This window comes from Electrophorus electricus, chromosome 25 (assembly GCF_013358815.1).
Source record: "Electrophorus electricus isolate fEleEle1 chromosome 25, fEleEle1.pri, whole genome shotgun sequence".
NCBI classification, from domain to species: Eukaryota; Metazoa; Chordata; class Actinopteri; order Gymnotiformes; family Gymnotidae; genus Electrophorus; species Electrophorus electricus.
Window position 1 is genome coordinate 7,323,500 of NC_049559.1, and position 24,117 is coordinate 7,347,616.

Consider the following 24,117-nt stretch of genomic DNA (forward strand, 5'->3'; position numbering starts at 1 on the left):
ACACAGGCCACAAATATTGTGTCTCCCACCTACGATTATACGATTACCAGGTTTGGGGTGTCGATGCCGCATACATCGGAGATATGGTTTGAGTGAACTCCCCTGGCCCTTAGCCTCTAGATCAGTGTTTATCAACGGGTCACTTGAGGTAAGAGAGGCGCGGATTGTAATCAGTTAATCATGCCTTATTAAAGCATACCAAAGAGGGCTCACAACGGCCAATTGATTTCTCGCTGTTTTGGTGCAGGCACAGCTAAATGCATTAATTAAGAGTGACTGAGCAGTCAGTGAAGCTGACACTCACCCCCCCGCAGAGTTCAGCACACACACACACTCACAAACACGCATAAAGACACACACACACTCGCGCGCACGCACACATAACGTGTGCCATGCCACCAGCGGTCCCCTATAATTCCGTAATTATGCTCCCTTTTTTCAGCTTGCTGTCATACTTTAAGAGCCCTCTGGCTCAGTGGAGGTGGCTTATTTTAGCAAGTCTTAGTCACCCCTGCGCATAACAAATAATCAAATCTCTATATTATCTACAGTAACTGTCATGTTTGTTGATATAGCCATTTCTTTATTTCCCCAATTCCATCTTAGGAGGTGCTGCCCCAGTCCCATGCCCTCCAAAGCAGGCCCACAAACCGCTGTCCTGAGACAGACCAGTACGCTGCAAGCTAGTATTAAGCTAGTAATTCAGCTTGCTAAAACAGGCGAATGCCATGGCTGATTTGCTGCTTGCAGACCCATTTTCTTATTTGCACAGTGCATACGGAGAGTGGTCCCATTAGCCAAGGTGCAGTCAGGGTCCTTTCAGACATTCCAAAGACAAAAACAGCAGATCAAACATCCTTTCCCATGACTCCTAAGGCATTACTGTGACTTGCCAAAAATGTCCCTGCTTTTTAATCCTTTCTGCAGGCCCTCTGCCTGTCTATGACCTGTGGCTGACCTCTGATTGACTGCTGTGCCTGGCGTAGGCAGGGCTTGGTCCACTGCGACCTCTCTCTGCCCCTTCTGTCTCAACCCCTGCTGCAGATTGCGCTCTGCTGCTACACTGATAAACCCAGCAGCGGGTCTCCTGGCAAGGGCGCGTCTGGGGCGTGCAGCACCACCAGGCCTGGGCCAATCGCCCCAGGCTCCCCTGCGGTGCCAGAGCTCCGCTGTGCTGCTGATCGATGCCCGGGGCAGGGAAGTGCCGCAGCGCACCGTGCTGGTGCTTTTTATGACCTTCCAGCAGGGTGGGATTTATAGTGGAGAGAGTGCTTTGGTGCCACGCATGGGCTCACACCACCACTCCCCACAAGGCACTATGCACACGGGAGGGGTTGGTTTATCACTGCACATGCAGGTGTGTGTGTGTGTGTGTGTGTGTGTTTGTGTGTGTGTGTGTGTCCCTGCCTGAGGTTGAAGTGATACCTCTGACTTACTTGGGTCTGCTCGGTTTATAAAAAGCTCCCCTGCATCGTAAGCCCTGTTGTTCCCTGTGGCTCTGAGCTGATGCAACACAAACACTATGTCATTGCTCGAAAGCCTTGTGTCTCTGAAAACGGAACTTTACAGAACAAGAACAAAAAAATGTGGATCTACCAGATTTTATGCCTTGTAATTTTGAGCCATTTCTTTTAGTCCACTCATCATGAAATGTTATCACAATGTAAAGGGCAGCTGGCATTTTTAAATGGTGCAAAATAAAATAAAAAAAAAACTAAAACTGACAAAAATATCAAGAGTTCCAAAGTTTTCTAATGATGGCAATGACGTGGTGCCAGGTGCTTCCAGCAGAGTGTTCTGTGTTTTTAATGTTTTGTATTTGAAATGTTCACTAATTCTTTGACGATGGCTGCAGTATGCAGCTTCTATACCAACAAGCCAGGAGATCCACAGCCTGTTAAGTTTGCGGCTGACACTATATGTAGTTCTTGTGAACAATACCTTCATTCTGTTCAGTCTGCCTTCAGTCTTTTCACCTGTCGTGTGTGCACAGGAGCCCTGGAGGAATGAACATTAGTTAAAGTTAAAGTTCTACCTGCCTTGACATTTTTAACTTGTCTTACAGGGTATTTCTGTATTTCTGTATGTGTGTGTGTCTGTCTATGTGTGCCTAGTGATTGGAGAGGCGCTGAGTCTGGATTGGTACAGCCCACAGGGAGAGCGCATGGTGCCATCCCAGCGTGTGGCGCTGCATAATGAGGGCGTGCGCTCGCGGCTCACCCTCTACAACGCCAACGTGGAGGATGCTGGGATCTACCGCTGCCAGGCCACCGATGCACAAGGGCACACACAGGAGGCCACGGTGGTGCTGGAGATTTATCGTGAGTGCACGCTCACACACTCGCACGCACGCATTCTCATATAAATAAGACACTCCTTTTGTCATCCAAATACTATTAGACACATCAAAATGCAAATTATTGCTTCATTCCACAAGGATACAAAGAAAAGTACAATTCTGCCAAAGTTCACTTGAGCTCCTGTAACTAACCAAATTACTATCTGTCTCTGATACACAAATATTCATTGTTATATTCTTGTTACATTACACCCGCAGACCTGTTTGCATAGTTATTGACTAGTCCATTACATATTCATGAGGTATAATAATGCTGCAGAATATATCATTTGTCAGTCACTGGCCTTTGCGATGCTTATATCACAGAAGGGTGCAATATGCAAATGACTCCTTTAGGAAATTATAAGTATTTTATTGTGTTTTGTGAACATCATGACCCATCACAGTCATTTCCGATGTGTTTTGTGTGTATATCAATCATAACTTAATGTTATCCAACAAATGTGAGTTGTGTTGTAAATAATACTCTTTAATGATGTCACATTATGGGTTTACCATTGCAGCAGATATTGCAAGGCATCTCACCATGACGATGTGAACGGCACAGCATATCTCACCATGGCGATGTGTATAGAACAGTCATGCAGCCCTAGTGCATACCTCCATCTTTTACCTGGTTCAGGGCTCTTTGTTTCCATCACATGGTGAGCATTTCTGCTGCATGTCAGAGAAAGTGCTGCAGTTGTCAGACAGCAGGAGCAGGCATCTCCCACAGGGGGCTCACGAAGGGGCTCTGCCTCATTCCTCTGTGGGGACAAGCACATTAGATGGACCCCCGTGCAGGGGCGGCTGATACGTGCTGCGCATGCCTCAGACCGGAGAGCCTTTGCCCCCCTGCTGGGTACCACCCTCCGCATGCAGAGAGCCCTGCAGGAGAGCCAGGTTTCTTCTGAAGGCACTTTGCCCCCTGGCGTGCTGTCCGAGCACGCATGCTCTCGCCCGCGCTACGTGATCTGCAGCTCTCCACGATAACGCTGCGTTTGTTACCGAGGGCACTGTCTCTGCACACGAGTCAATTTATCTGCGTTTTGTCTGTCTTTTTTAATTTGTAATGGAAAGGTAATACTTCACTTATTGTAACTAGCGAGGTCTCATCTTGGCGTTATCGATATCGATCTTCGATCTGGTGTTGCAGTACATATAATGTAGGAGGTCATTTTTGCCTCTCTTTGCCTTCAGCCAAGATAACATCATAAAAGTAATAATGTACAAGCTACAGAAATGATGGCAGCCTTAAAAAGATGAAGCCATTTCTTCCTCATGCCAGTAAAGACCCAGGCTTTACATGTTGTTCAACTATTGCAATCTTTGCCTTTTAGCCACACAATAGAGAAAAAAACTTTGATGTGAAATTATTATAGCTCTCCTGTGCATTCACGAGTGTCTCATCGCAAAGCAGCTGCTTTTACCTGACTGAGATATAAAGCCATCCAGACTCCAGATAATAATGCAAATGATGTCTTGGCACAGGGATATGCTATTGGCCCTCCTCTGATAGAAGAATATGATGTATGTTATGTAAAAAATCTCTTCTCCTTTGCTACATTTGAAAGTGCTGCCGTATAAAAATAGCTGCTAATTTTCCTTTGACTAGAGGACACTCCAAGGCTGTACGAGGAAAACAAAACAAAACAAAAAGCTTCATAATAAAGTTAGAAAGGGTGAGTTTCACCCGGTATGTTTGACGGATCTGTTGATATAAACCTAAATGTGATTCAACCAGCAATGAGACAGGCAGACGACAGTGAGAAAGAACGAGGGAACATAAGTAGGGAAAAGAGAAAGGCTATGCTAAGGAGGAGGAAAGAAGGAGGAGGAAAGCAGAGGAGCAATTCTGTAGACTGTGGATGAAGGACACTGTCTGTACAGCTCCAGAGGGCATAAATGAGAGGCCTGGTACCCTGTATGGTTCTCTTGCACAAAAAGGTCATAAAAACAATGATGATGCCCAAGATCTCTGAAGAGAAGGGAATGGAAATGTTCTATTTGAAGAGAAATAACAAAGAATTTAATTCAAAGGAGTTTGGAAAAATAAAATGTGGTAGACAAAGCCCTGGGAAGGCATGCTGGGATCATGAATTAATCACAAAGAGATGATTTTATCATGACGGAGATTCTTTACTTAGACATGATGGTGATGTATTAATCTTCACTGCATGTAATTAATCGCTCTCCATGAAAGACCCAGGGGTATTGCGTAAGCTTCGTCATTCTGATTTCTGCACGCCTCCATAGCAGGCTTGGCATTTGCTGGGGTTCCTTGGAAAGCTGGATTTAGAGCTGGGGAAGTGTGCAAACAGACAAAGTTCACAGATCAATAGTCGCAGATGATTCACTGGCTGATTAACTTGTTCTGTATCTTAAGGAATTTCACCATTTGACCGAGAACAGACATTGTTTCCCAGAGCTATCTGTGTTTCAAGTGTTTAAGTAATCTTATGTTGTGAAACATTTCCATGAATTCTCAGTTGTGCAACTGGCTAACTCAAGCCAGTTACCGCCGCTGAAGCCATTCCGGTGGCCAGTACGAGGAAAAGAAGGAACCATATATACCGCTTTGATTTTTCAGTTACTTATTATTCCAGATCAAAGTCAGGCTTTGTTCAGATATGAAGAGGCAGGAGCTCTCAATATGACGCAATGTGAAAAAGAAGTTTCGCAACTTTGTTCTTGTTATTTGTAATATTTCTGACACTGATCCTGACTTTTCATGCCAAGCTCACCAACAAAAAATCTGAGAACTGTGAATCCTAAATGTGGGCCTCTGGTAATTTGATGTAGATTTTATTATACATCACTACATGAGGTCTCGAAGTAAACACTGACTCATATGACCTCTGTAGCTGATGTGGGAGGCCCATCACACTCCAGCACACTTATCTGCTTTAGCTAATTGTCATCAAGTGCACATGGTTTGACTGTCAGTGCCATAATGTGTCGTTCTGTGTTCTCCCCCTCCCAGAGAAACTAACTTTCAGGAGTGTGCCATCACCTCAGGAGTTCCGCCAAGGTGACGTAGCTGAGGTGGTGTGCGACGTCACCAGCTCGCCCGTGCCTGTGGTGGCCTGGTACCACAATAACATGGAGATCACAGAGGACACTGATAGTGAGTTGCTGGTCCATGGCTTTCCATAAAAGCTTCAGAAAGTTCTGAATGGGTAAAACTCGCTTTTGTTCTACCTGAAAGTCCTTTTGAAGATGCGATTTCTGTAGAAGAGTAATTAAGTTTTGAAAGTAAAGTATTGCAAAAAGGGATGGAAAAAGAAAAACACAGGACATATTTTTCCTTTTCTGATATCAGGACTGACTCTGTTGAATTATTCAGTATTGTGTTTTTTAGATATGTTAGAATAAACTTCCAGGGATTAATGCAGGAAAGTTCCATCTGTTCATTTAGATGTTCCAGCAGTCTAGCAACAAGTATAGACACTAGAGTGATCACAGCTGAACCTAATGACATCCTCAGTGGTGAATAGATTTTCTGTTTGACAATTGTGCTCTGTTTCAGAGTTCCAGCTCCTACCCAACAACAACCTGCAGATCCAGCATGTGACTAAAGAGGATGAAAGCGTGTACCGCTGTGAGGCGAGAGTCGAGGCCAGGGGTGAGATCGACTTCAGGGACATTGTCCTGGTAGTCAATGGTGAGGTTCTCAGTGAGCTATAATCAAACAGCGTGAAATTTAAGTGCTTTAGTGCTCAAGATCCATACAGATGTCTGGCAAAGGAAAGTCAACAATAGTTATCTTTGGTTCTACCTGTTTAAAACCCAAAACCAAAATGAAAAATCTGTGTTTGCTTTTATCACAGTTAATTTCCCATCTTATCGAAGTGATGAGCATACAGAGATTTGTAGCGTGAAGAGAAATCCATTTATATACACTCTTTAAAATGGTATAATTGCCTCCTGTCTTCTTAAAACTGACTACACATACCTGGAATTTCAATCACAACCAATAATAATAACAATGCACTCCATCTAACCACACTGGAATTAAAACTATACCCAAGGTCGTCGGTTAAGGCTGGTATAAAGTTGCCTGAGCAACAGCCCATTTAACCTCTTTGACTAAGCTGCCCCTGTGGAGGAAACATCAACAACAACAATAATAACATTAATATTATTATTATTAGTAGTAGTAGTAGTAGTAGTAGTAGTAGTATTTAAATCACCATTTAAATCACCATATTATCCAAACTATTACTTTTTGATAAGCATGTGGAACACAGATCTGTAAAAATAAATAAATAAATAAATAAATAAATAGTATGCTGATGGGTGACACCTAAAATTGGGTGGCCTTTTTCAGGTTAAAGCAACAGCCCCTCAAAATGTCTGTTCGCGTCCCTGGCCATAGCTATGATTTTATTGCCCCTATTAACTTTACCATGCAATCGTTTGAGGCATTTGCATCATTGAAGATGAGCAGCAACGGGAGAGCAGCACCGAGGTGAAGAGACGCTGCGGTCTGCATCTGACAAGACCAGGCCGAGTCTCCGTGTTCCGCAGGCGAAACCACGGGCAGCTGAACTCACAGCGCTGCTCAATGAGGCGCCTCCAATAACCCACCGGACACGGCGGCGCGCACCCGAGGCAGCAGAGACAAATGCCACAGACACGGCCGCTAGCGACTGCACTCATGCTAAGCGCGTTAGCATCATTGTTTTTCAAGTGGTATGGCATATAACAGTTCCCCAGAGCTAACGCTAAACCACAAAACAAAACCTAAGGCTGTTCCTGCCTCGGGTCTTTGTAGGCAGTTTACCATATATATCAAAATCAAATGATTCACAAAAGAGGTCATTTGATGCGTTAAACTTATTGTGCCTGATGTCTTAGGATATTAGGAGGTTTTCACCAAAAGCATTGTGCTGCTACAATCTTCATTTTGTCCCAGACTGATTCTGAGTTCAGGCTTGTGTTACATGCTTCACTGGCCTGGCCTGATGTCTTTATGTCCAGTTGTGTCTCGTATTAGCAGCTGTTCCAGTCGAGCCCCCTCATCTGGGAATGAGCTCAATTAGATTATAGCCTTTGGAAAATGGCTATCGATTGGTGAGGGAGTCAATGATAATCTTGTTGGAGTTGTTTCAGTGCATAACTACTAAGCTTCATGCCGATTGTGTTTTATTCACGTCTCTCAGCACATTATTTATCATTGAAAACAATGATGAATCCATGCTATAAATTAATATTGTGAGTGAAGCCATTTTAGCACCTTTCAAGGATCCTGAATTGTTCTGCAAGTCGGTTTTTACAGTCTCCGGATCGAAGCCAAGGTTAAGCCATGGTTATTCAACTGACATTTCAGCACCCTGCATGATGTGATCTACAACAGAACACCAGCAGTGATAACGCCATCATGCTCTCATGTCCGTATCTAGGCTTAACCTCGAGGGCTTCTGGGCTCTGAAAAAATAATGTGTGCAGTGTTTGCTCTCCTGCGTGGTGGTGGAAGACAGAGACGAATATGAGCATAACTGAGCCTCGGCTCTGATGGTGACGGGGCCCCCTTGTAACATCCGGCGCTTCCGTCAGCGGAGCTGCAAAACGTTCATTCCGGCTCCAGTGTTCTTGCATCAATGACAATTAGGATCATAGCGCATATCACCTGCCACAGTTCTCTTCTAAACTGATCACCCAGCATAATACATTAACAGCTGATTGCATTCCGCTTTGCATTTTAACTGCAAAAAGATTGCTGAATTAATACGGACGGGTCCATCTGCAACTTGGACCATCTTAATGAATGACCCATTATGTGCATTCTGTTAAACAAATAGTGTGTGCATTACTGGTGTCTAATAGAGGGCAAGAGATCTTTTAGTTGATCTAATATACTGCCAAGCAGGGCTGAAAGTGACCATGAATAAAACATCTCCTTAATTTAATCTTTTTACCTTAGCTCACACTCCATTAAATTGCGTTATGTCTCTAACACAGCATCATTCAGAATGAAGCCTGTTTCAGATAGCTAGCCCCTATCCATTCTCCAGTTCCAGGCTGCTGGAATAGAGGACCGAAGGGTGCAAGTTTATGTGGCTATGATAAAATACCAGGGTGAACTAAGAATGGAGCTTTGCATCACGTGTCCATTCTGCAGTGAAAGCCAAGTTGTGGCAAATGTTACCATGTTACCATGTTTCCATGCTACTGTGCTCATTGTCTGTTTTTTCTCTAAACAATAAGTCAGTCACTCATAAATAATCCCCCACATTATTAATTTTTTTAATTTAATGTATTAATTTAATAAGTAACTTCATGGATTTGAATAGTATCACATTATGTTGTATGTGCTGATGCATGAACAGGTATGAGGTGTTGGGACAGGGTAAGTAGAATAGCTGGGCTTTTCTCCCTTTAAAGGACTGGTTTGTTTGTTTTTTCACATGAATGCAGAAAGATCACTATGAATAAGTGAACAGCCAGGTAATTTATTAGAATGTGATTGGGGGTTCTCTCAGGTCATCTAGGCTAACCCATGAGTTGACCCAAGGCTCCCCACATTAACCTTTCACAATATAATAAACTGAACTGGACAGGAAGTATTGATTCAAAACTGGAGAGCAACTTATGCATTTATTCATTCTCTTGCTGCAGAGATGTTATAAGTCCAGTCACGTCACGGGTGATCCATATGCACAGGAAATGATGACTTGAGAATGAGCTGTTAGGTTTGTCTCACACATGTATTTGGATGTAAATTCAAACTCAGTGCTCTGGGGAGGGAAATTACAGCCATAAGGGACATACGAGCTTTTGGAGGTCGGTATGAAGAGGTGTTCCAGACTTTATTTAATGGGAAACCGGTCTTCTTCTCTCCACAGTTCCACCTGTATTGTCCGTGCCGCAACAGGCCTTCAACGCGACAGCAGATTACGGTGAATCTGTAACGTTCACCTGCAGGGCGTATGGCTCTCCTGAACCTGAAGTCACCTGGCACAGGTATATGCCCCGCATGCGGGAGCCAGACACACCTCTCACCCTGTACCAGGTACAGGCCCAACACAAGGACACTTTCTGTCTGCTGCACATCTGGTGCCCGGGATGGTCACCTATCCTATAAAAGCTTCCATAGTTGGCCAGTTTGAACATTTTCACCTCATCCATCACAAAACAAAGATAATACTAGTATCGCCAAGGAAATCAACAAAAAGGGGCAGTTACATTGTTTATTTCGTCGCACACTGCTCTGAGAACACACAGGGCAGCATCCCAGCTATGGCCTCATTCATTCCCCAGATTTACCATTCCAAAAATAAGAACATAAGGAACCCTGAAAGATTATACACAGAGAACAAGGCATTTCTCTCAGAAAGTAAAAAGTGTTACCAAGTGAAAGCGCTGTAGGTAGAGAGTGGATTCACGGCAAGATGTCCTTTAATGACACCTTTTGAGCCGATGCGTTTATTTCACCTCTAATGTGTGGGCTTTGAATGACAGGCAGCCCAACGTGTTGATTATGGGCCCTCAATCACTGTAATTACCTCTGCTGAGGTGGGAGCCAGGGAGATGAATCCAATGCAAGGCAAGTTGACCTTTAATGAATGACCGTATCCAAGCCGCTAAGTGACACACAGAGACACGACAACAGCACCACCAATTAGAGCACGCCTGTTCAAACCAGCACTTAAATTGTATTTCAGTTTTTTTCCTTTTTCCATTTATTCATCTATTTATTGCCGTTGTGTGTTTGAGTTTGATAGGGAGTTAGAAGTTTGAATCACTTGTTAGTAAATGCTGTTGGATGCTGTCAATGCTTCTTGTTTTTAATTTTCTTTATACTCTACATTATAACAATGATTGCCCTGTTCCACTCTGATCACTCTTGATATACAAAAGCTGGCATGCACGCATATTTTAAACGATGCACTATCCACTCAGCTGCTCTTCATTCTGATGAGTGTGAGCGTATACTGAGTGCGCTAGCCACTTACCAGCCGCTTTATGTGAAACACCGATTTTGCTCCTACAGATGCTAACTACTTTAATAGGTACACCTAACTTAGAGACATCATTTGTTGTTGTACAATTGCAGACCGCAGAACATGTATAGTGAGGCATGATTCTTGAGTCGCCCTATGGGAAGGGCTGTTTCTGACTGAGGGACCACTGCTAACTGGACGTTACGTGGGTGGCAGACATTCTCAAACACAGTATTAACACTGACATAGTAATGGTACGGTTGGACATGGCTGTGGGTGGTGAGCTGATACAAGTATATCAGGCAGAGCAGGGTTGCTAGGGCCTTTGCACGCACCTGTGCCTGCAGTAACTAACGTAGATTGTGCATGGCAACAGCATTGTAGTCAGTAGACTGTAATTTTACAGGTGCACTTGTAAGATGTGTTTTTCTGGTAGAGGCTAGTGAGTGTGCGAAATGTACAAAATTTAAGAACAACTGTACGTGTAACCTGGTTTATGTAATTTATGCCTGAACTGCACTGGACTGTAGGTTCAACCGTGTGGCATTAAATTGTGGCAAATTAGCAAACTGGCACTGAGCCTTTGAGTTGAGTAAGCAAGCCACCACGTCATAGGTATCGTCATACCCATCTTAATGGCCAAAACACGCCTGGCATGCTGTTGCCTCCTGTCTATCATCCATTGCTATGTACTCACTTCTGCTTTAAGCGGATTTCATATGCGCTCCCCCCGTGCATTATAACAGTCTAAAATCCCTGCTATAATCTCCTTCAAAAACATTCAATTACTCAAGCGCTCAATCTCCCCTGCACACCTTTGCTTTTATAGTTCTGTCTGTGTGTATGCTTTTTCTGCCAGAGTAAAAAATGTATACAAGGAAAAAAAAATTTAAAAAAGAAAAATTTGGTATTTTGCTACACCAGTCGTCTTTTGACTGGGTTTGTTCGTTACCTCCTTGTTCTGTGACTGTGATCTTGTCATTGACCTTTGGCACGTGTGTCTACTGCTGTTAGTGAGTTATCCCCTCAGCTTTACATTTTGGGGTTTCGCTGCTTTACTGTTGCCCTTCTCTGGGGGGACGGCGTCAGGCTGACACGCGTGTTGTCTGGTTCGTCTGTTAGGAAGGCAGTGGAGCTCCAGGAGTCGGAGCAGTATGCGATTCGGGCGCGGGGCACCACGCTCACCATCCGAAACATCAAACAATCCGACGGCGGCTCATACACATGCAAGGCTTCCAACAAAGCGGGGGAAGTCCAGCGGGAGATCTTCCTCAAAGTGTTCGGTGAGAGGCGGCACCATTCACTACTCACGCAACCCGAGCATGTACTGAAGGAGAGGAACTGAGGTTTTCCTTATGATTCATTTATGATGTATTAAATGTCAAAATTATTATTATTTTTTTTTTTCAACAATGAAGAAGAGCAAGCAGTTCTGTTTAAAGTGTTTTAGCATAGATGAATCACACTCTCTCCTAGCGTAAATACTCTGATAATAAAGGAAATTGGGTTGGTAAACCTCACTCACAATTTGAGCCATTACCTAAATGTCAGAAAGGATGTTTTGAAGTCACTCTCATGCTAACAGTGGTCATCATCAGATGAGTAGCAAGTTGTCTTGTTAAATGCAGTGGTATTAAGTAAAGGAGGTCTGGGAAGGTTCTAGAGGTGAACCATTCCCACAGGGGGAGCGCTTCTGTCGAGCGTGTGATGTGACAGATAAACTCCCACATTCATCCCCACCAGTATGAACTGTATCCCTTCCATAAACAGGCTCCTAAATTATTTAACAGAAAATGGGTGACACATTCTTTATGGCCAAGAATTTCAATTTAGATTTTCATGAAGCTGCCAGCATTTTCACAGATTATTCAGATAGCACCTTGTCTGTTCATGTAAATGTATGGAGATTTATTCTGTAGTCATCAGAATTCTTTCAATGTGCAAGCAAATGGTATTCTTCAAAGTGCTCATTTAAATGAAACCAAGTTATTGGATGAGAGTTTTGTTTTGCAAAGGGTGATGGGAAACGTAGTTATAAGTTTTCTTTTATGACCCCTGACAGCTAACTGGAGTGTGGCTGGGCTTTCCACACGGCTGGGCATCTATCTCATGTATTTCTCTGCATTCATAAAATCTGTTTCTCATCATGCTAAACTATATGCCAAAGCTTCACGTTTGAATTCAGTGGACATGGCGTGCCTTACTAGACCCATACAGCCATACAGAAATGTATAATCTTCTGAAGAATTCAGGAGGATCACAATGCTTGCAAAAGCATGCTCTCTTAGAGCTACGGCCCACTACCGTCTTAAACAGTTAGCTATATTATTCTTGTCATTTATAACACTACTGAAAAAAAAGCTATTAAAAAAAATGACTTAAGTCATTATTTTCATGCAGGCATCATAATCAATGTTGTACACTAATGAACTGTGCCAAAAATGCAAACATACACTGCTTCACACATTTATCTTCAGCAGGAGGGCTCACTGTTTTGGAAAAGTTCATTGTCAACATGTCAAGAGATTGTTTTGGTTGAAACTAAACACATAACTGCTCAGTGGGACTATTCATGCCTTTCTACTTTGCCAGTAGACACAGATATGAATCTGTTTTCCATTCTTTTGAGCTGGCGTCGTTCATGCTGTTACTATGTGTCCTGTGGGTGAGAAGCTCTAATGTATATTTATTGAGTTAAGCACAGCGATGCATCTCCTCTTCTCCGCCACGTCACCTGGAGGAGGAAACCGCTGCTCTGCTAATAAGCGCTGCCACACACCAGAAGCCCTCTCGTGAATTCATTTTAGAAAGCATAAGCGTATTGTACGCTACTCTTTCACAGTGACGTTTGCTCATTTTTAGGTGTGTGTGTGTGTGTGTGTGTGTGTGTGTGTGTGTGTGCGTGTGTGTGTGTGTGTGTGTGTGTGTGTGTGTGTGTGTGTGTGTGTGTGTGTGTGTGTGTGTGTGCGTGCGCGTGTGTGCGCACGTGCATGTATGGGCATATGTGCTTAAGTCTCGACAACCACAAATCTAATTACGATGGACATTTTCCATTATGGTCTGTATCACAGCCTGTCTCATTGCCTGCTTATGAGAGATTAGAGAAAATTCCTCCTGGATGTTCATGTGTCCTGACAGATTTTTCTACTTTTTTGGTTCTGGTTCTTTAGGATCTGTAGCACTCTTTTATCCCTTTTTTTTCCAAACCAGATGGCGCATCGCTATGATGGATTAGACAGTAGCTACATCTTCAAGTGACAGCAATTATAAGCACTGAAGCACATTGCCCTTATCAGCGCCTGCATCTCTCCCTCTTCCCTCTTTTCCCCTGGGTCGTCCCCTGGCTGCCCCGCTGCAATGCTGACCCCCCTTGGTGTATAGTCCAGCCCCACATCACTAAGCTGAGGAACGTGACGGCAGTGGAGGGCAGCGCTGCTATGATCTCCTGCAAGGCCGAGGGTGAGCCGCTGCCCGAGATCTCCTGGAGGAGGGCCAGCGATGGCCTTAGCTTCTCGGACGGAGACAAGGTACCGCATGCACAGGTCCACCGGGGCTCAGCGGAGGGCCGTGTTGTCCCACTGCAAATCTGAATGCAGCGGACCGGCGTTAAGCCATACCTCAGTGCTCGGTACGTAGGAACAGTGATGAACGTGTAATGCAGGATGTCCCAACGGAAGCATGAGGAATGCTTGCGCGAGCGATCGTGTTACGTTTGCTGCGTCAGAAAGCATTTGCCACGAACCCACACAACATGTGTGCCTTGTGGCCTGATTTTTATGTAAATTCTGTTATGTTGCCGCTAAAAAAAAAACCTTGATGACAAACAGAATGACATTTGAGTGATGCACATGGAGGAGCAGTGTGTGGAAATACAGCGGTCACAGCCAGGCTGTTCGAGCTGATGAGCAGGGGCAGTCTTACCGTGGAGGTCGAGAGAGATAAGGGCTCCGCGTGCCATCCCACACGTGTCCTGGTCGTGCAGAATCAGGGGCAGGTTGGTAGGGGTGAGCACGGGGGAGAGAGGCAGCACAGCGAGACGAGGGGTCTGTCGAAGGTCGCCGCGGTGGCACAAAAGCACAGTCGATAGGCGACGGCAGCAGAGGTAGATTGGGTTCACCCTTCTGGAGGGAGCGGCCCACGGAGCCCCGCGCCATCGTGGCTAATCTGGCAGTGAGCGCGCAGAAAATGATTAGAGCCGTCTGCCTGGGTGGGAAGTTAAAGAGGGCTTTGGCAGAGACATCAAGGGGAATAGAGACACTTGCAGTCAGTCCGTATAAACAGAGCAGACTGCAGGAAGAAGGTGTAGCCCCTGTAATAGCCCCAGGTTGGGTTCAGACACTATGAACATAAGCGTTGCTGGTACAGCTGATCAGGCACACACTTCGCTCTTTCAGCTTCAGTCCTTGAAGCTTAAACAGAAATGTGATTTCAATCACCACAAGCACAGGTACAGCTGAGCATCGTGGGATTTCACCTCTCCTCCACTCTACCTTGTCATTACCAATCAAGCAAATTGATATTTTTTTAAGGGACCTCATGACTCTTGAAAGGTTCTCATAGCTGCAATGTGACTGCTTCCTTGTGTTCAGGAAGAATTGCTATTAACTGAACTAGCTCTGGGAGATGTAGTCCAAATCTCATTCTTAGTCGAAGCGGGAAGCTTGCGAGTTTAATAGATGCATGTAAAAAGGCACAAATAATGAAAGAGAAACACACCCCTCATAACTGTCATTTTGTCCAACCCATCATTATCCACACTATAACTGACTCCCACTAATCAAATATGACACCAACATACTCACGTAGTTGTTATATTGCCACCATAGTCAAACATTTATTAAATCACATATGTCAACGAGGCCAGTCTTTCATAATGTAGATTTAATTTTAGCGTATAAATGTTTTCAGCCTCCCAAGAATTTAGTTTGCCTTTTGTAGTTACAATGGCCAAGATAAATAACCAAACTGCGGGACAGCCCAGATATTTAGTCCAGGGGGAGATTATTGGATTTCCCATGCAGTCATAGCATTAATATTGCCTTTAAAGTTTCAATTTTATACTTATTCATACTCATATTTCTTTCCCCTTATCCTCAGTAGTTTCAATCATCAGTATGAAATTTGCAGCACATATCTTTAATTATCTCTTTGGACTTTAGGTCTGTGTTTGGAGAGGTTGACAGTGCATTATGGCCAAATGCCATTCCCTTAGTGAAAAGAAAGGAGATTAAATGGTTACCAAAACCAGGCTTATGCAAATTATGCTGTTTTGGAGTTAAACATTCATCTGTGTGATAATGACCAACAGAGTGTGTGCCTGCAGAGTTCAGACGGACGGCTGGAGGTGCGTGGGCGTCACGGTGAGTCCACGCTCACCATCGTGGGAGTGGGGCTGTCTGACTGGGGCCGCTTCGACTGTGAAGCCCTCAGCAGGATCGGGGGACACCAGAAGAGCATGTTCTTGGATATCGAGTGTGAGCGCAGCATTACTCTGAGAAGCTCATGCACACACACAAACACATGCACACATCTAACAGAACAATATAACCCATCAGCAAAAGATCAGAGCCTCGGAAATATTTGCTCGGTTCCAGGCGTGGTTGCTGTCAGAAGTAAAACACGGTGGCCTTTTCATATCGTTTCGTTTTTGTGAGTGTAGAATTCTTGCTACTTCTTGTTAGTAATTTGACAAAGACGAGTCAGGAGACTATCGATCTTCAGATTCTCATTGTTTATTTTCACACATGGTGTATTTTCAGATCGGCATTTTCCAGCATCAGGCAGGAGTGAATTGTGAATATTCGCTTGCATGTTCTAAAGTCGATTCAGAAACTGCATGTACCTATAAACAAAGAACATTTGCAAACCTTGCTGAGCTGCGTCACCACAGAAACATGAGTGCTTGCGACTTCACCGAGACAAGCATTCGGCATAAATCTCTGTATTGTCGCAGCCTGGTGATTAGTACCTGTATTCCATCGCCTCATATCTCCATAATGTAAAGTGGCAGAAGATTATGCAGGCAGTTAGTGAGATGCCCGTGACACCTGTCCAGGGAAAGGTGGGGGGCAGTGTCTGGGATCAGCACAGAGGGGCTGTGGGAAAGACCTCCCACTGGAGCTCAGTGCACTGTACCGTCCAACGGTGGCACTAAGGAGTGCTTCCAGTCAGCCCCATGCCTCTAGTGATATAATGCAGGGCACAGCATCAGTCATGAAATAAGTGTGTGTGTGTGTGTGTGTGTGTGTGTGTGTGTGTTTGTGTGTGTGTCCATGTGGTATTGTGCCAGAGAGACAGAGAAGGCAGAGAAAGTCAGAGAAAATTAGACATAGGAAAATAATGAGAAAAAAAGAGAGCAAACGAGAGCGAGAGAAAAAACGAAAGAGAAAGGCAGCAGGTGTGGTGTGTGCAGGTTGTTAGGGGCAGGTGTAGTGACATTGCGAGCCATGGCTGTTGCCTCAGATTAGTATGTTTGATGAGGAGCTTGTATGCGCAGCTGCAACACACTCCCAGATGCGCCTTTCCTTGAGCACGTGTGTGTACACATGCACACTCACATCTGTGACAGTCACACAGCTCAGCCTATCGCTCCTTCCCCGAGGCCTTAGTCATGTCGGCACACAATTAGCCTATATTTACATTTCTGCTTAAAGCTAAGCTAGCAAATTCAGATGTGTTCTTGCGTATGGTCCATAGTCACAGCCTGGCTTTTTGTGCCTACAGCTAGCAAATGATTTTTGTTTGTTTTGGGATTTTTTTTTTTTTTTTGGTTTGTTTGTTTGATTTCTTTGACAGATGCACCCAAGTTCCAAACCAGTCACACCGTCTTTTTCTCATGGGAGGGGAACCCGGTCAACATCAGCTGCAATGTCATGTCCAACCCACCAGCCACTATGCTCTGGAGGCGGGACAAGCTGACCATCCCCGCCGAGGGCACAGCCAACATGCGCGTGTACAGCAGCCCCGGAAGGTCTCTGCTAGAGGTACCCCAGCACATCCGACATTCACATTCCCCCTGTGATTCAAGTTAACTGGTTTCCTAACACCAGTTAAATAAGCAATTACCCTCATCAAAAACGCATCTGCTGCATAATAGACATGATTCCTGAAGCCTCACACAAAAGATCCGAACACCCGCTGACGTGACCCTATTCCTATCACTCCAGGTCACACCAGTGTCAGACCGGGATTTTGGCCGCTACAACTGCACAGCCAGGAACAACATTGGCATGCGCTTCCAGGAGTTCATCCTGGCTCAGGCAGGTGGGTGCACGCCGCCTCCTGCCACTACGCCCCGCACACACACACACACACACACACACACACACACACACACACACACCCGCCTACACCACTAGACTCACTCCCCACTAGCCGCCTCCCCTCATCCATACTGCTCAGAAGCCGGGCGCCTGTCAGCTGTGGAAATTATCAGGGAAGTTCGCCGATTGCGAGTGGTTCCAGACATGCGGGAATGTCCCTGGATGCTGGTGTATGGCTTTGTTGTAGGGACACAAGGACAGGTGCCACCGTGCACCGTCAGCTGAACTCCAATTTTAACTCCAACAGGAGAACATGCAAGATTGTTACGTCTTACTATGATGTAAAGGTTAGTTTGAGATCTCTCCATTTTGATTGCATATATCATTACTGAAGGGGTGTAACCCTCGCCTCCCCAGTTGGTCTTGAACAGCTGTTTCCCAGATTCCCCCGACTCACGCCAGATTTGTCAAAATGAAAAATGTGGTACTTGTGTTAGTAGAGCCACAAGCTAAACCCAGTGGGGAAATGATATTTATGCGCACTGAAGTATTTGTGATATTCAGCTGGTATCCCCAACAAGGATGGCAGCTTCTAGAAAATAAAGTTTCAGTGTGCATCTATTTCATCTAGCTTGAGGGAAAGTAATTTGAAGGTGCATTTGCTTTTATGAGAATTATTCACTACTCATTCATTATGAGTGTTGTTCAGTTCTGGATCTACAACATTTGCATGCTGAATTTGAAACTGGCTTTTAAAATAACTAGTCTTGATCGTACACATAGACTGCTCACACGCAGGTAGAGGGCACTGTGTGTATTTTGTTGGTTTCTCAGCCTCTCCCTGATAATGCTCGGCAGACTGAGGAGCCGGTGTATTAACATTCCAGAATACCAGCAAGCAGCCCAGTGCATCAGCATCTCTCGCTGTCTGTCTCTCTCTCTCTCTCTTTCTCTCTCTCTCTTTCTCTGTCTGGCTCTCTCTCTTTCTATCTGGATCTCTCTTTCTTTCTCTCTCTACCTCTCTTTCCCCCTCTCCATCTCAGTCTGCTACTCCACTAAATCACACACACACACACACACACACACACACACACACACACACACACACACACACACACACACACACACACACACACTCTCCTATTCTCCTGCTTTTCACCAACACCCATTTAATTTTTCTCTCCTACCACTCTCTCACTTACAATCTCTTTCTCCATCGTTTGTTCGTGTTTATGTGCTTTCTCTCTCTCGGTCTCTCTCGCTCTCTCACGCAGACGTATACTCGCACACTCTCTCTGTCACTTTCTCCCTCCCTGTAGAGGTGGGTGTTTATAATTCCACTCAGGACATCTCTTCATGCTCTTCTGGGTGGAATGGAGGGGGAGATCCTGAAGGCGATTGTGACTGGCAGACAGCTACCTGAATGAAGCGTCTTTTACAGCCTCTGTGTGGAACAAGTTTACTGCTGTAGAAACAGCTTTAAATGGATATCATACTCACCAACCTGAAGACGGCAGGCTTTTTGAAAGTGTTCATTTCATTGATATTTGCACTCTGTTCTTTGTGTGTGTGTGTATGTGTGCGTGCGTGCGTGTGTGCTGCGGAGATTATGTCCGTGGTAATTGGGCTGTGTGGGTGTGAATAAGGCCTGACACAGTTGCTTCCTAAAACAAGCCCAATGTAGCAACGTTGACATCTTTCAAACTCTCACACTGGGATGCACTAAGGTGTCTGTGTTCTGCCAAAAGATATGTGTGCAAGCGTTCAGATATGGTGCTTGTTCTCATGGAAGCCTCAAATAACACTTCAGTGACCATAATAAAACCTGTTTGAGCAATGGTTCCCTGATAGCTTGGTCTCTCCCTGTTCCAGACGTCCCCTCAAACCCCTACTCGGTGCGTCTGAGCTCTGTGGCTCAGCGCACGGCCACAGTGACATTTATGAAGCCTGACTCCCATGGCGGAGTCCCCATCGGCCATTACCTGGTCAGGTACAAAGACATCAACTCCCAAGAGTGGAGAGACGTCAAGTCCCATGGAACACAAAGTGAGTACTGTACCTGCATGTCCAGTAGGGTCAGCGGCAGCTCCATGAAATTATACAATACACACAGGGGTTTTTGGGTCGTGCTTTTTAAAGATGGGAACTAATGTATATTGTCACAGCAAGCTAAATTTTAAGATTCCAGTCATCTCCACCTACATTTTACCTCTTTGTTCGATGAATCTTTGCCTTTCAATCTCAGTGTTCATACACTCTCAGTTGGCAGGCTAGAAGCTAGACAAACCGCTTGTTTCTTGTTCTACTTTTTTATTTTAGGTTGTTTAACTGTGTTAGATGGGATACCATGGCTATAATCTAGTAATTACTCAAAATGAATAAAACTGTTAAGTGTTCGGTCTGCGCATTAATCCACAGGTTCATCCAGTAGCGGTATTAAAAAGTATTCTGCATGGCTTCCTTAATGGTGAAATGTGACCAGCATATCATTACTGTTTGGGTCACAAAGACAAAGGTGGTGTGGACCCTGCCAGCAAGCTTCATAGCAAGACAGTTTTGCCCTTGTCACCACTCTGTAAGCCTAGTGCCCATGTCCATACCTCCAAGTCCAACACCAGCAAAAACCCAAGGTATCCCTGACCTTACACCAGCAGTCGAGGTTCTTGGAAGACCTGAAATAGAGGAGCTGATCCGTGAGTGAGTTGTTGGCCGTGCTGACCGAGATTACAGCATATCCAGATCACAGATTGATTTTTCCCCTACAACACCCAGAAGGGTTTGCGGGAAGCCGAAAGGACAAATCGGACAAGCAGATAACCAAGGCAGGGCTGCTTCAAGGGCCCAGAGCTAATACTCACGATGCTGTGGGGCTGAAGCAGGGAGGGCCTGATTTGGGGAATGTTGTAATTGGAGCTCTTGGTCAAGGCCAAGGAAAACACTGGGAACATGATATTCAGAGACATACTCATCTCACGTGTCTTTGGCATTCATCCCTTTCCTCTTTATTCTCTGTCTTCTTCCACATCCCTCTCTCCTTCTCCCCCTGTCCCTCTCTCTTTCTCTCCTCATCCTCCACCCTCGGCAGCGGTGGTGCTGCTCACCAGTCTCGAGCCCAACACCACATATGAGGTCCAGGTGGCAGCCGTGAACGGGAAAGGCCGAGGAGAGTTCAGCGGCACGAAGAGCTTCCAGACGTTGCCCATCCGTGAGTGTCCGAGCCACCGTGGAACTCTCAGCTCCGCGTGGCACTCAACGCTCGTCACGTGACACGTCACTGGCTCGAGGCTTTGCGGAACGTCTGTAAGGGAAGTGATCGTGCGTTTTGGTCTGCTTGGTGTTTGCTTCAGGAGAGCCAAGCCCCCCATCAGTGCAGGGTCAGAGAGGTGTCGGCAAGGCCTACAGGCTGGGGCTTATCAAGCAGGACGACGGGGGGATGCCCATCCTCGAGTACATCGTCAAATACAAAACTGTAAGTCATCAAGTTTTATAGGTTTCACAGCTCTCTTGGTCTTATATCCGGGCCTTCATTAAAACATTTTTGTTTGGCAAATAACGGAAAATTGGATTATAAAACAGGATTATTGCTTTATAACCATTTATAACAGAGTAATTAATCATTTTCATGACGAATGTCATTTCTAATTAATGCCTAATATAACTACATTCGGCAGTGCTTTTGCTGGTTTCAAGTGACATGGTTGGCTATGACATCCTATTGCTGGGGGGGTGCAATTACATCCCAGCAGTCCTCTGATCACTGGGGCTGCCTCAGTCCTTCTGACCTGGTGACCTGCAGTCACGTCGGCCGGCTTGCAACACAGAGCCGGGTAGTTGACACTTTGCTGCAGCTGGGGTCTGCTTCCCTGCGGAGGTCCCCTGAGCGGGATTCGAGTCTGCGCCTTGGCTGGCAGCACACGCTTGCCTTCACTCGTCCAGAGCCGGACAGTAAAAGTAAAGCTATGGCAGGGCCGGGAGGCATTTCTGCTGTGGATCAGAGTAGTTAAAGCGCAGACTCTGTGGATGAGGCAGAACAGAGAGTTCCAGCTCCAGACCCAAAGCCATGTGGAGAGTGGGCTTCAAAAATAGACTCTCTTTGTGGCTCTTGTTTCCACGAGTGTAATGAGAGTGTAAAGAAGCGCCCAGTCCACTAATGCAGACAGGCAGGCTGGCGTTTTCTGATTGGCTCTTTTGATGCACTATAGTGAGTCAGGGGACATAGGCGGTATATATCAAAAGAAATGAATTATGTGTGTGTGTGTGTGTGTGTGTGTGTGTGTGTGTGTAAGAGAGTGTTTGCGCATGCAGTACATCATCTGTACAACTATCAACTATCCACTTCTTTCCAATTAGTCACCAAAGGTGAACCTTCTTCTCTGTCAGTAATCTAATCGGTGCTGAAAGAGCTGTGAGTGTCATAAACGGCATCATCCGTCAGTGTGTGCCTACCTCGCCCGTGACATACCATTCACCACAGCAATGGAGAAATCTATGGTAGTGCATAGTGTTTTTTTAAGATATTATGTAAGCTATTATGATCCAGTATAGCTGGAAATGCTTTGGAGCAAGAGGTGCGAAATGTGTATCTCTAAAATAGTCATGTTCAGGGTCGTTTAAGATAAGTCATATAAGTGCAAAAGGGTTGCTTATGTCATTTAGAGAAAAATATATCAGTATTACTCTTAAATTAATACAATGTAGGTGCATATAGAGTTTAAGAGCATATAGAGTTGAGAGTTTGGTCATTTCAAAATCGGACAGTTTCTTCACATGCTGCTGCTGATATTGTGGATTAACTAATTGAAAGCATCTTTGTGGTGGTCCATTGTGTTTGCATGTGTGTGTGTGTGTGTGTGTGTGTGTGTGTGTGTGTGTGTGTGTGTGTGTGCATGAGGAAGGTGCTGTGATACTTGTAATCTGCCTTGTTTACAGGATTTGGAAAGGCTTTTGGGAGTCGCCTGGCTAGTGTGTCTACAGATCACTCTTCAGGACCCATCTGCCTACTGGCTCCCTCTCCCTCATCCACCTAAAGCTTCTCCTAATTTACCCACCCTCCACTCAGACTCTCTCTCTTTCCCTCTTTCTCTCTCTCTTCCTCCCCCTCTCCCTCTCTCTCCCTCTCCCTTTGCTGATACTTGGTGACTTCATGCATGCAGTGCAATGAAGATGTCACATTCTGAAGAGTCACATTCAACCTTTAAGCTTTTAAAGAGTACTGGCTGTTTGGAAATGTCATACAATGAAAGGGCTGTGTTTTAGAAGTGCAGAGTGACTGGGAATTTAGGTGCATAGCAGTGGCCAGTGAATCAGCATGGAAACACACATGCGCACACTTTCCATGGGCAAGCACACAAAGAGAATGGCAGATGTGTGGCATGGCTGTTGTGCGCATGTGTGGAAAAGTTTTGAGGATTTGGGAAAAGTGGTTCGCACCAAGGAAGAACGTGTGCTGCTGGGATCTGCCACTTTCACCTGAAATTCCATTATATCTGTTTCAAAGTGAAGAGCATGGAGAAAAACGTTTCAGGGAAAAAGAAAAATGTTTCTTATGCTGATTAATGTGCCATCCTTGCTCATACACTGACCATCACGTCTGCTGAAGACCCTTGGCTGGAAAGGAACCACATTTGTCCTGGAAGGGGTACTGTTGTGCTCACTGAGTTCGTGTGTGTGTGTGTGTGTGTGTGTGCGTGAGTATATGTGTGTGTGTGTGTGTGTGTGTGTGTGTGTGTGTTGGATAAAGAGGAACAGTGGATGACCAAGCTGGTTCCTGGCATGAATGACTTTGTGCTACTGCAGCCACTCCAGTGGAACACACATTATGAGGTGGAGATCACCGCACGCAACGTTAAAGGCTTGTCCGAGCCTACCTTCATCAAATTCTCCATGCCACAGAAACCCGACATTACAGGTACATGCACCTCCACAGCGTGCGCTCCATTAACAAATGCACCAGGAGTTCTCAGTGTTCAGTGCATTTCTTTGCTTGACAAATCCAGGGTAGTCCGCAGTCATGCAATCACACTTGGCCATGTACCAACAGTCACAGAAACATACTGTAATGCACAATTGAGCTAATCTCTCATTATGATTACCTACAAGCTGCAATTCCATGTCCATTCCAGCCACTCTGGATTCTTGCCCATACTTTAGCTAATACTTAGCTAAAAGGTCATCCACTTCAGCATGCTCAAACATGCAGCCTGCAGAAGCAGTACTTTTTCCTGAAGCACTAAAGATAATGCTGTTTAAATGGTTGAAAACTTTCAGCCATTTAGTCTCAAGTGCTCATAATTGGCAACTGTCCTAAAAATCAACACACCACTCAACCAATCAGAGGCTAGCCATCGCTCTCGGCATTTCTGCTATTGGCTGGAGGCAAATCGGTTCGGTGAGTCCTGTCACGAGAAGTGCCATTGATTCGGAGGGAAATTAACAGCAGTACAAGGCGACACTCGAAGTAGGAGCGAGATGAGTTCACTGCTGTTGTTAATACAGAGGTGTTGTTTGTGCTGTGCCTCAAATGGAAAACGGGTGGGTGCGAGCTTGGCTAAAGGAGGTCAGCTGATTGGCT

The 24,117-nt window shown here is 45.1% G+C and overlaps 1 protein-coding gene across 3 annotated transcripts in view; it reads left to right on the plus strand.

The window, feature by feature from the left end:
• The window catches only part of ncam2 (neural cell adhesion molecule 2), a 119,958-nt gene that overhangs the window by 85,440 nt on the left and 10,401 nt on the right, over positions 1–24,117 (plus strand). For all 3 annotated transcript variants that reach the window (XM_026995800.2, XM_026995793.2, XM_035523030.1), the window contains exons 3-15: positions 2,115–2,321; positions 5,322–5,465; positions 5,868–6,002; positions 9,187–9,304; positions 11,407–11,567; positions 13,666–13,811; positions 15,608–15,758; positions 17,080–17,267; positions 17,451–17,547; positions 19,419–19,592; positions 20,632–20,751; positions 20,894–21,015; positions 23,280–23,454. In XM_026995800.2, the coding sequence (XP_026851601.1) occupies positions 2,115–2,321; positions 5,322–5,465; positions 5,868–6,002; positions 9,187–9,304; positions 11,407–11,567; positions 13,666–13,811; positions 15,608–15,758; positions 17,080–17,267; positions 17,451–17,547; positions 19,419–19,592; positions 20,632–20,751; positions 20,894–21,015; positions 23,280–23,454 (1,938 nt within the window). The remainder of the gene's footprint in view (positions 1–2,114; positions 2,322–5,321; positions 5,466–5,867; positions 6,003–9,186; positions 9,305–11,406; positions 11,568–13,665; positions 13,812–15,607; positions 15,759–17,079; positions 17,268–17,450; positions 17,548–19,418; positions 19,593–20,631; positions 20,752–20,893; positions 21,016–23,279; positions 23,455–24,117) is intronic.